The sequence below is a fragment of the Capronia coronata genome (assembly GCF_000585585.1).
Source record: "Capronia coronata CBS 617.96 chromosome Unknown acBCG-supercont1.8, whole genome shotgun sequence".
Lineage (NCBI taxonomy): Eukaryota > Fungi > Ascomycota > Eurotiomycetes > Chaetothyriales > Herpotrichiellaceae > Capronia > Capronia coronata.
In genome coordinates this window covers 1,275,486-1,288,180 of record NW_006912900.1, presented here as the reverse complement: position 1 = coordinate 1,288,180, position 12,695 = coordinate 1,275,486, and the positions used below count along the sequence as shown (strand labels likewise).

At 53.2% G+C, this 12,695-nt stretch overlaps 2 protein-coding genes across 2 annotated transcripts; one reads left to right on the top strand and one right to left on the bottom strand.

Moving 5' to 3' along the window:
- Nucleotides 1-238: 238 nt before the first annotated feature.
- A1O1_08710 (uncharacterized protein) lies at nucleotides 239-3,316 on the top strand (the record flags this gene model as incomplete). Its single annotated transcript, XM_007729568.1, has 4 exons — nucleotides 239-715; nucleotides 940-1,374; nucleotides 1,430-1,492; nucleotides 1,547-3,316. The coding sequence occupies 4 exons, from the start codon at nucleotides 239-241 to the stop codon at nucleotides 3,314-3,316; spliced, it is 2,745 nt and encodes a 914-aa protein (XP_007727758.1).
- Nucleotides 3,317-6,617: 3,301 nt separating this feature from the next.
- A1O1_08709 (uncharacterized protein) lies at nucleotides 6,618-8,109 on the bottom strand (the record flags this gene model as incomplete). Its single annotated transcript, XM_007729567.1, has 3 exons — nucleotides 6,618-7,526; nucleotides 7,585-7,788; nucleotides 7,852-8,109. The coding sequence occupies 3 exons, from the start codon at nucleotides 8,107-8,109 to the stop codon at nucleotides 6,618-6,620; spliced, it is 1,371 nt and encodes a 456-aa protein (XP_007727757.1).
- Between the last annotated feature and the right edge of the window lie 4,586 nt (nucleotides 8,110-12,695).

Genomic DNA, 12,695 nt, shown 5'->3' with positions numbered 1-12,695 from the left:
GGCGTTGTTGGGCAAGTCTTGCTATTGTGATTCCATCCTGTCCCTGAATGGGCTCTTCACTTTTCAATCAACAACTCTTTCGACTTGACTGACCCAGACACGTGAAGTTCCCCTCCTCATTGTTGCCTCTCCTCCTTTCTACTTCACGTATTCTCTTCACACCTTCTTCTTTTCCGTCACTTCATCATCCTTCTCCTACGTCATCTTCATCCTTGCTGTCCAAGAGAGTAACTTCGATATGGAAGGGATCCAAGGCCGCTTCATTCCTCCTGGTCATCTCGAGGGCGGTGGAAGAGCAATGGCCTCTGACCGTCGAATGGCTGGCCCAGAGGGTCTGCCCATGCGGCCAGACGCCGGCTACTACTCTTACAACCCAGCCGATCTGCCATTCATGCCCTCCTACGGTATCAACCATCCTCAAGCGCCGCCTCCCATGGGATATCCTGGCCCCTTGATGCCCCCCTTCGCTCCTTCGATGGACATGATGAATGGTCGTGTCATGGCACCACCGAGCCAAGTCTGGAATCCCCCTGCGCCAGGAAGCTTCTTGATGACGCCCGACAATATGTTCAATCACAATGCGATCTTTGGTCCTGTCAGCCCTGGACTTGGCCCCGAGCATGCTGTCCCATTCGATCCAAATTCCGAGCCTCCGTTCATTGATTCAGCCGAACTACATCGTCCCAGACGCAACGGTGTCATCAAGATCAAGAATGTAAGTACATGGATACCCTTCTTCTCTGTGCGAGTTAGTTATACATAACGTCGACTGCGCTTCTACCAACCGATCTACAAAAGAACTATTTCTAGATCCGTTGCAAGAGCACGTGCTGGGCCGAGGCGTTCACTACAGGCCCATGCTCAATGCTGTATCAGACACAGACCTAACTCAATAACTCTAATACGTTCACGTCGGGCTAACCACATTTTTCTTGCTAGATCCCCTACGGCCTCACCGTGACAGAGGTTCAGCAGTTCATCTGCAAGTACGTGCATCCGAACGACCTGATCAAACCACATCAAGATGGATTCCCGGTTCACATCATCATGGAACGCTCCACTGGCAAGACGATGGACTGCTACGTTGAGCTGATCTCCCCAGAAATCGCCGCTGATGCCTGGGAGCGTGGGTTCAGCTATGGACCATGCCGTTTTCCTAAGCTTGGACAGAGACACGTGATTGTGGAGCTGAGTGACCAGGCAGAGTTGATGAAAGATCTGTTTCCAAGAGCTCGCAGCATCGTTTGGGACAAGGAAGCATTCGGTGTTCCAAGAAAGGCCGCCAATGTCGATAAATTCTCGTCAGGTTTTGCTGGTTTCGTCACTGCAGAAGAAATGGCAGGGGTTGTGAGACATGCCGAAACTCCGCAGCGTGTAAGTTCATACCGAGTGGCAGAAGTAGCAGAGGTACTGACATGTGTACTTGCAGTCTCCATTCGCTTCACGCAGTTTGCAGCGTACGTTCGAGAGCACCATCAGTACTCTGTACAAGGTAAGAAGTGTCGAAGACTCAATCATCACGGAAAATGTGCTGACAGATTTCAAGTTTCCCTGGTCAAGCACTGAGATGCACACCATGAGACAGCGCGATATTCTGTTCAAGACCTACGGGCGCCAGCTGGAGATTCTAATCTTCAAGGTCGAGCGTGAGCCGGCTCACGGCAGAGATCGAGAAGTCGGCCTGGACATCAAACTTTTGATGGACTTTTGCTTCGCCGGCATGAACTGTCTTGGCTTTTCTGAGCGCCAGAAAGCTGCGATAGCCGATGCGTCGCGCCAGATCGGCCCCGGGTTCCGTACCAGTGTCCATGCTCGTAACTGGCCCTTCCAGGCGCTGGCAGCCAATCCAAGCACCCTGTCTGATCAAGACATTGGGATGTGGATTGAGATCTTGGACTTGGGAATGGTGGCCATGGAGCGCGAGAACCGTCAATCCATTGGCATTCGACCGTACCTCGAAGTTGTACGCGATGACAAGGGCTATGTGCTGTTCAAGTACACTGACAGAGGCTCGAACATAACCCGCAAGGACTATGCTATGCTGGAGTACAACTTCATGCGACAGATGCTGCACAAGGGCTGGGCTACCTATATGCATAACTCTGGCCTTGCTCCTCCGCCGGATTTCGAGGACAACTACCCTGACGCTATCCACGATTACGATGAGGCAAATGGTGACGATCTTCTGGAGAAGCATAGTGTATTTGCATGCGCAAAGGCAGATGATACCAACAAACAACTCGCCGCATTCCTCGAGTTGCTCCGTATCACCCGTGACGAAGAGTATGTCAAGGAATGGAACGGCAACCATGGCGACAACAACGCACAAGGTTCTTTCGCACTCGGAGCAGGTTTTGAGCATCCCATGTCACCTGATCGAGGTAGGGTCAAGTCGCCAGTCAAACGTCTCGGTCATCACGCGAAAACTCAGAGCTTGTCCGTTTTCCCAGAGTTGGCTGGGACGAGCATGGGTCCTATCCTGAGCCCGCCTTTCGAGATCGAACCAAGCAAGCGTGCATGGAAACCGCAACAGCGTCATGCCAGCGATTCGGCTTTGGACATGGCTGACCGCATCATCAGTCCACCTCGCATCAGCACCGCTCGCAAGGCCAGTCCGTCTCGTCAAGAAAGCGTGACCAAGGAATCTGCAACCGATGGACCAAATCTGCCTCCAGTGTTCAAAGTTCCGCGTCGCGAACGTCAAGTCGTCCGTATCCGCGCTCCAGATGGTACTCCGGTCACGTTCACCCAGCAAGCTGAGCCTGACAATACTGCTGAAGGTGTTAGTGGAATGCACATCAAGACCCCGCAGGCCTCAACCGTGACCACTCCAGCAACAGCCAATACTCCGACCAGCAACCATGCCAGCCCCCGTCGAGCAGGTTTTGCGTATCTCAACGACGTCAACAACCATAGCTCCGACCAGGCCAACGTCGATGCCAGTCCCAGCACCCATGCCAAGCCCGTCGTCATGCCGAACGTCGGTAGACCCAGTCCCGGCCACACTCGCAACTTTGGCATGAGTTCGACCTTCAGCTTCGTTGCTCAGTCCGCATCTTCGTCGCCGGCTGTTGCCCGCTCCGCTCATGGTACACGAATGGTTGCAGAATCAGGTTCTCCACTGGCACGCGGCAGAGGAGGTGGTCCTCCGGCAGCAGGAATGGTCGGCTCCACCACTGACTCTTTCCGCTCTGGATATGGACCTGGACCAGGATCTGGACAGCGATCCCGAGCCCGTTCGACTTTCAGCTTCAGCGAGCCAATCGATGAAGAGGAATTCGACGGAACCGACGTCATGTCTGGCCGTCGCCAGTAGAAGGCCTCACCTCAACTCACCCTTTGCATCGTCGAAAATGAGCATCAGCGCCCGTGCATGCCGAGAAAGTGGTGGAGTTGGTGGAGTCGGGTCCGTACCTACGACGAACAAACGGAGCTTGAGTAACATTGCCGAGCTGTCAAAAACAGACAGACGAAAAGGTCCTACGCTAGGTCGCAGCAGAGCATGACGGAGCTAGGCAAGGCGTTCCCTGGCGGAAATGCTCAGCCAGGTTCTGCCATATTGTTGCTGCCCCTGACCTAGCAATGCATTTGATTCCAGCGGATGGCTGTTTGCTAGGAGAACGGCGTCAACGAAAAAATGGTGAAAGAGGAATGAGTGCAATCATTGAGAGCTGACAAGGAAGAGAGACTTGACAATGCATCGGCATGAGAGCTTGAATGGTACGTTGACGATGGCTATCAACTCAAATCCAGGACCACCATGATTGGTGTCCTAGGATAGTCGCTCGACAGAAGGACAGACAGACACGGGTCATGTGTGCTGCAGCCAGCCGGAATTCTTGCTCCTTGCCTCCTTTCTTCTTCACAGAGTACTCGATAGTCATGACTTGCGATCGGAAAATCGATTTCTTCGAACACAAGCTTTTTTGCACCGTGATTACTTTGACGTGCCTTGCATCGTGTCGATACGTATCGCCGCTCATCGCTGATACATGCTGGTTCGTTTCATCGTATGATCCTGATTTATAGTTTCTGTTGTCATGGTAAGTCTCTTGGTATAGGAATCCTGGTTCCTCGTTTATGTCAAGCTTCCCAACTTGAACGTCGTGCTCCCACAAGCACAACGCAGTATAGAAAGGATCTTTCGGGGGAGGCTACAAACTTTCCTCTATTCTAATTGGCTGGGGAGGCTATTCTACGTCGAACATTCCGTTTAGTGCCCGTCTTCTCTCCACTTCATAACACTTTAATTCCACCACGATTTGCTGATCCCCGATAACCTTGCTGCAACCGCGACAACAGATGGCCTACGTAGTACTTGCTCGACTTGTCTGTCCTCTCCGAATATCTTGCTCTTCCAGCAAAAGACATCTCTTGGGGCGGACGAAGCACATTGGGCTTTACTCACTGAAGCGAGGTCCAGGACACTGAATGTCTACATTGCAATGATATCCTGATGCACAGCTGGTGACCAGCAATAAAAAGGGCACAGACAGGAGATGTCTGAAATCGTTCCCGGGCTGTCTGATGACCCAAGGCCCGACTGTTCTTTTCGAGTGATGGCAACCAGGAAGGTGACGCCGTCCTAAATACTGTCATGACTGTCCTCGAACTGTCGTTGCGACATCATGGCTGTTATATTCTTCACTCATTTAGGTTCCTGCACAGCTGTACCTGTTCATCCATTACAGACATGATATCCTGAATCCGGACTCTGGAGGAGATAAATCCATGACCCTACCTTTTGACAGACAGGCATTAAGACCTCGAATCCCATCGAAGCCGTTGTCTCTGCAGTGCTGACTGTGTGCTATCACGACCAATGCTTCTGGAGGGATGGACCCCGAGAGATACTCGTACTGCCTGGGTAACCCTTTTTACTAGCCGTGTTGTCGGAAGCTGCTATGCTCGATTTTTCTGCCAGAACGAGAAGGAAGCTCCGAAAGAAGAAGAAGAGGAAGATAAGGGGTAAATAGGGGTCGCTCAGCCTCGTTTACACATATGCATAGCTATAAATACCCAACCAAAGTTACGCCTTGATTTATTCTCTAATCCACTCTGTCCACGGAGCACCTGTTCAATTTCCAAGACCGTTGAGAGTAAAAGCAGGTCGGTCTCATCGAAGGTACGTGCGTCTCGACAACAATCCTTGACCCCTTGACGCCAGAATCACAAAAATCGGATTCTTTTCCTACCTACACACCCTCAAGATGGCTCAGGCGTCTGTCCACTCTCCAGTCTCTCACGACGTACACACTTGGGAGATAATGATCGAAGCGAACACGAAAACAAACCCAAAATCGAGAGAGAAGACAACTGTTCTTCCGTTTGATAGCAATGATTAATACCTATTATCCAAGAGAAGAAAAACAAAAGAAGAAAAGAGCAAACCAGGACTCAAAAGACACTTGAAAGATCCAGTCTAGCACAGCCCAGCCCAGGACCAGGAGTACGAATACTCGAATCGCCCATCTTTTCCCATCTTCATCTTTGCATATCTGGCAGTGCTGGGAGACACCAAACCAACGTCTCTCTCTCTCTCTCTCTCTCTCTCTCTCTCTGTCTTGATCGCAAGAACCGGTTCCGAACAGCTCTTAATATCCGTTGGCGTACTACCAACTCACACACACCCATCCAACCCTTCATCCATCCATCCGTCAATCAGTCAATCATTCAATCCTCATGGGGTTCTTTGGTTCCAAATTGCATGGGGATGGTCTGTGTTGTGCGCGTATATGTGTGTTGAACTCGGCTGGACCAGACTTTTTCCTGCATCAAGATCGAGTCTGGTCGATTTGTACACGATGAAACTTGATGGGAGGGAGATTATTTTTGGAAATTTCGTCCCTTGTTGCCATTAATAGGACTCTTAGGTCCCGTTGAGAATGAAACTCTCTAAAATTTGTCTGTCCGACGCCTTCAGGTGGTGTGATCACCAGATTGCCTCCCCCGTCCTCGAGTCCGACACGTTGTATGCAGTCTGCCACCTGGTCACTCGTGAACTTCTTGAATTCCGGCGGCCTCCTCGACCAGGCCAGAACGAGTTGAGATCAAACTTCGGACGTCACCACCTTCCGGCGCACAGCCAAAGCGGTAAAAAAAAGAGTACTATCAATACATGAAGAGCGCGCGGTTGTCTGTGAGTCGCGCAAGAGACCAAAACAAAAGAGCACAAAAGCCTCCCAACGTACATAAGCCATAAAGACATGACAGAAAAACAAACAGCCACCCATGTTACATTGCATTCAGTACTCGCAGGCGTACAAAAACGGGGCCCTGATAGCCTAGACCAACCACAAGCACACATTGTGACCTGTGGGTTGCAGAGAGATTCGATCAAACAGCCACCCAGAGTGCTTTCACTTGCATTTTAGCGTCTCATCCCATTCCGCTGCTGACAATCCAGTAAGGACCGATCCGATAATAATAAGGAAATATTGGGTTGCCCCGGAGTGTGTATCTTTTTTGGAAAAACAGAAGGAAACAAGGGATTAAGGTCGACCTTGGATTATCGCCGACGACCAGTACGTGCCCAAAGAGCCAGCTCCTCAGGCTAAGACAACCGTCCAGGGCGCGCATGATTGGAGACCTGGGCCGGTGGACTCGATCTGGGTCCATTATTTCTTGCCGTCGAGTTTGCTCAGCATTTCGTTGTCACTTCTGCCCCGTTGATCGGGCGGAGCGACAGAAGGATTGCCCAACATTTCGTGAACTTTCATGCCACTTCTGCCGTTGGCCGAGGAACCTGCAGAATTGGGCTGGTTGGGAGGCGGAGTTCTTCCATCGTCATGGCTCGGCCCATGGTGCGGTGAATTGTAGCCTTGAGCCGATTGCGGGGTCAAGCCTGCTGGTGGTGAGGCATTGCCCTTCTGAGATTGAGTGCCGTTGGCATATCGAGGCTGCTGGGGAGGGTATGCTTGGTAGCTCATGGTCGAAGCAGCAGGCGATGTCGGAGCCCCGCTGTTAGGTTCATGATACTCATAGCTACCGCTACTGTTGGCGCGAGAATCGTACGTACTATGTCGAGGCCGAGTGTTTGGATGAGGACTCTGGGAGGCATGAGAATTCTCATTGTGAGGGTCATCATCGGGAGGGGGACGCTTGAGACTGACACGTTCATCATGCTGGGCGGGTTGAGCCTGCCCGTGTGCGTCATACGGCGATCCAGCTGGAGGAGGAGGGTACGGGGCCATCCCTGGATAAGGAGGATAAGGAGCGGGTGGATAGCCATGGGCGGCGGGCGGAGGGGGCGGCGCCGGAGGATAATTGTACTGGCTTGGGGGTCCCAAAGGCTGACCGTGGGCGCCATACAGCATGGGTGGTTCTCCTTCTCTGGGATAATGTCCATTTTGACCGGGCCGGTCGGGTTGGCCGGCAACGGGGGCGCGGGCGCCAGGTCCGTAGACAGCGTTTGCTGGAACAAAGGCAGCTTGAGAAGACACAGGATGGAATAGGCACTGCTGATTGAATCGAACACAGTTCTGGCACCGTCCGTCGGGCGAGCTGTCGTATCCGGAACAACGTATCTAGGAAAACCGGGTTAGCATTTCGATGTCTCCGAGCGCTCACGACAAGTGTGCCTACCTTTCTCTTTCGGCAATATTTGCATGCGATGGCGGTACGCTGTCGCGGCGCGGCGGCAGGCGGAGGAGGATAGTGTTGGGGAGGATAGTAACCCGGAGGAGGATATGGTGGTGGCAGACGATACGCATCCGGTTGCATGGGTTGAGGAGGAGGTTGCGCCAGATCAGGCCGCGGCGGATAGGCATACGCAGGATGCTGATGGTCCTTGTTGGCACGTTAGCTTTCGAGTCCATGATCCACCTTGCGCCGCCGAACCCAACAACTTACCGGATAGTGATGAGGCGGAGGATAAGCAGGATGCTGGCCGGGCCAGCCTTGAGGAGGCGGCGGAGGATATGGATGCGCTGCGCGAGGATCCGGATACTGTCCTTGACGGGCTGGGTCGGGTGGTGGTGGATATGGATGCTGACTCCGGTCATCTCTCACAGGAGGCCTTGATGGTGATTGCTGAGCGTAATAGTCACCCGGGGGGTGGTTGTCCGGAGGGGGATATTGAGCACGTTGAGGCTCCCTAGGGTCCGCCATTTGCGCCATGTCCAAGGGTTGTAGTGGTGAGTGATACAGAACCGGAAAGTTGGGTAACACGCGGCCAGGAAAGAACCGAGGCTAACGGAAATGGGCAAGGTAAAGACCGTCGAGGCGTGGTGGTCGAAGCAAACAGACGTAGTCGAAGGTGTCTGCTCTCAGAGCGTGCGACAGAGTCGAATCGGTAGGAGGATCGACCCCAGAACCAGCTCGAGGTCGACTGTCAGGAGAAGCAAAGTCGCAGCCGCAAGCACTGCAGACCAAAAAGAAGAAGAGAGAGGACAAGTCCTGCAAGGGTGTGGCTGAGAAGGACGGGGCCCAAGGTATATGACTTTGGTTCGGCGGGACGAAAAAGTTTGTGAGAAGAGGACGCGTTGGGGGCCCCGGTAGGAAGAGGATCAGGTGTTCGCAGCGGGAGGGCGGATGGTGAGGGTTTGATTGCGCGAGAGAGGATGCGTGAGAGAGAGAGCGAAGGAGAGAGCCGTCCGAGGCGCGGATGGAGGGGAGAGAAGGGTGTGCGGTGCGGCGAGAAGGCGTGGAAAAGGTGAGGGTCGAGGTGAGAGTGGACAGAGAATCGGTCGGTGAAGAAGTGACAAGCTGAGATGGATGACGCTGAAGGGGGGAGAGCGGTGGTTGATGAGGGATGATTGGAAGGTGACAAGTCGACGGTGGTGGAGAGCGAGGCCTTGGACTGAGGCGTGGCGACCGGGTTATAGGCTGGCAGGGCGCTGCAGGCACACAGGCGAACGGCGAGGAAAGGCTTTCTAGGGAGTCAGGGAGTTTAGGGAGCTAGGCTGCTGGCGGGGGGCGGGAGTCGCAGCCAGAAATGTAGCTCCGTCGGGCGTGGTGTCCTCTCTTCTGGAAAGCCTGTTCTGCCCTAAAACGTCCCAGCAAGTCGGGCCCGACGCCAGCTAGTGTCTCTGCACGCAGGGTTTATCAGGTGCCAGCTGCCAGGCGGATTCGATAGATCCCTAGCTCACCGATCCGCTGCTAGAAAGAGGTCTGTGTCCTGTAAGGGTGTGGTTACGCTGCCGATGTCTGTGTGTCCGTGCTGCTTGTCCTCTTAGCCTCGTCGACCTAATGGGAATGGGAATGGCTGTGGACAGTGGGCACAGCGGACGGATCTGGGGCGTGCTTTTTAGTATCCTCTCTCTTTCCAACGCTCTCTTTCGGCTGGCTGAGCCTATAATTCTGTCCTCTGCAACTAGACGGAACGATGAAGGAGGGGGGATGAGGGCGTCTGCGTGTGCCGATGACCATAAAGCTCCACCTAACTGCCAGTGCCGTGCGGCGTGGTCAAGTTGATCTAGCAAGATGTTAGTGTTGAAGGGTGGAAATAGCTCCCTTGCGCTGGTGTGGTGCTACTAACTCGGTACCCACTGTACGTACATACACTCGTACGACCAAAGTACGTACCTTACCTACTAGTATGTGAAGTCACGAATAGAGAGAGTCAGACCAGTTACTTTCTTCTCTGTGAAGTAAGTGCAAAGTTAGTAGGGACTAGGGTAAATAATTATGAACGTACCTTGTATCCCTGCCCCTCCCTGGCTGTTCTTTGGCTGTCAAATTGTCAACCCGCGGGCGGCGTACAAACGTGGGTTGGTTGGGTTTCGGATCAGCCGCGATGCCCCTCTTCTTTCTCCTTTCGTTCAAAATGCCGCTGCACACTTGATGGCGGGGTGTGCGGTGACTGTCGAAATCGGATGTCTGAGAGCCTAAAAAGGGAGGTCCTGACACGTCCTTTGCCCTTTACCCTGTATCATTAATAATAATAATAATATTATTGTTATTGCGTCGAGAAATCGACAATTGAAGCCGCGTCTTTTGTTTTGTCTCTGCTGACAGGTCGCTACCGAACCGGCAATCCCCGCAGAGTGCTCGCCAAACAATTTTGGCTAAACCCTCCACTAACAAGATGGGTGAGTTCCACAACGAGGGTCAAGTTCTCGCTTGGTTGTTATTGGCAGTCTTGCATCCAGTATAAGCACGGACTGCGTCTGAATTTATTGGGCCCAGGGAGGTTCTGAATCTGGTTCACTGCAAGTCAAAACGAATCGAATCAGAGGCTTCAAAAGCCTCGTTCACGAGAAGTCGTCACCGGCAAAGACGTGCAGGGTCCACTCCGGGAGATGGCGGGCGCAAGGGCGGAGGCGCAGGTGCAGGTGCAGGTGCATGCAGGCGATGAAAGCGGGCTTTCCAGGCACACCCCGGGCCGTCTTTTGGCAGCAGGTAGGGAAAATTGTCGGTCAAGCTTCCAGCCGTCGCAGAAAGACAAAAGGATAAAACCTCCAGGGTTGAGATGCCTCCCATGTCAGTCCTGTTTCACGTCGTTCGTCATGATCTTATTTCTTAGTCGAAGGTGAGAGAAATCTTCCTTTCGTACCTAGGTACCTCCATGTAGGTAGGTAAGGAATCGCACACAGTACAAACTTCCCGTCCTAGGCGCGGCAGGGCTCATCCACCGTGACCGTATGGATGGTGACGCCGCTAGGTTCGTGCCTCGATGGATCCCTGCTTCGGTCACGTCAGCTGCAAGTCTCGTGCCGTGTCAAAAGTCGGAAAAGTGCTTTGGAGGCCGCAGGTTGGCTGCGGGAGTCGACGAGGTCCTCTCCAGCTAGGGCGCACACTTGGATTTTGCCGCCGTCAGCCGCAGGTGTTGATTGGCGTCTCGTCTCTCTCGGCATCGCCTGTGCTCGCTAGCACCTAGTTTCCAGTCCTCACTATTTCCTACTCTTTACTGTTGGGGAGCGTATCTGACGGTGCGTTCGAGGTCGGCCTCATCGCTCTATTGGATGGCATGGGCCCTTTTCAACAATTATTGGCATGAGCCAGGTGGCGAGCGAGGGGAGCGTACCGAGACGTCGTCGGCGATGGTTTCGGGTCGACGTTTTTGTGGAGTTTCGGGTGACAGGATCGCGATGAACGGGCACAGAAAGGAATAGTTTCCGCAGATCCTCAAATAGTCCTTCACGGTAAAAGTGTCAGCAACGCACTGCATGCGGCGATGGCTTGAGTTCAATAATACTTCAGAAATCAAATAGAGGCTCTTAAAACTCTGCAGAGCGACCTTCGAGTCGTGACAGTGGCCGGCTCAGTGACGAGGGTGATTGAGCTGGGAATCATGTATGGCGAGGGTGCGAAGACAACGGTTGCAGCCAGTGAATTAGCCGCAGAGGCGATCGCAACGTCTGGCTTGAGTGACCGAACTGCAGTGCGGAACGAAAGTACCTTAGGTTCCCGGTACCTACCTACAGGCAGCCACCCTACCTACTACCTAAGGTACCTATGGGTGCATTTCTTCTCCTGGAGTACTACACCGAGACCTTGAATTGGGGCTTGTTGTGCGATTGTGCAGGGCCACTGGATTTCTTCGACTTCCTTCGACCTGTAAGAAGACATACGATGCGATTGCATTTCTTTACGAACCATGGACCCCTGATCCTAGCATCAAACTGTCCACTCAACCCTGTACGCCGTGTATGGAGTACTAGGTGAACACGCACGGCTTCTCGTGTCTCATTGTGGCCGTGCCTCGACCGCTGCAGGCAGGCAACATTTTTAGTGCAGCGCAAGGAGCGGCCCTTGTAGAAGGCATGAAGCGTGTTGGCATGCGCTGACCGAACTCTAGGTCTTTTTAGGTGTGTGCTTATGCACCTAAGCAGGAGTCCGTAGTGCTTTGGGCGCCGGAGAGGAGCACTGAGGCACGCGGCGGTAAGCTGCTAATCAGATACTAGTAATTCTAGGTACCTACTAGGTTGTACGTAGGCACCGTACCGTTGCGAAGCAGCCCCGGAAGCTGAATTACAATTGCCCCTCGCCATCGCCCTTACCACTGTACTAGTAGTGCACTGCATCACCCGCCGCCTGCGGAAAACTAACTAAGCGACGGACACTCACCCCACTGCACCTCAAGGTCAGCACTGCACCCAGACTCCCCTGGATGCCTAGTACAGTAGTAGTAGTAGCTCGACGTGACACAAAAGATCCCCTCGTCAGAACAATATTTGCCTGTATCAGCTAGTATCATAGCATACGTTATGTAACGGCTCGCTGCACCTATACGTAGGTACCTACTTCCAGAGATCAAAAGGATCAAAGGGCTACCTGAAGGCTCGCCCGTCAAGGTCCGGTCAAACACTTGAATGACGGTGAAGTTTCGTGGTCGAGTCTGTCGCGCATAGTACTAGTACCCTAGATACTCTGTTTGCAGGGAGTAGGCTGCTGAATAGCATCTCTCTCAGCCTTTGTTTCTGCTGCAAACCCATCGGCCGGTGTTCGCCATGACAAATCTCTGCTGACTCTCGCCGGTACCGACAGTTTGCCAGTCGAAGATACTTCAAGCTTGATGCAGTACGTACAAGTCCTACCCGAACACCTCTCCTCCGTCTTTTGTTGCGGCCTATAGGACTGTAAAGTGCATAGCCCTTGGCCTCGCTAAAAAGTTTCTCGGTTCCGCCGCAGTCGACATTGCCGAACAATCCATGTTCCTCGTCCCTGGCTTCGCCGGTCTGTGCGGGATTGGCCGCCTTAGCCTCATCCTCTCCCATTCAGAATGTGTCTGCTGTGCCGTGTCAGGAGTTGGA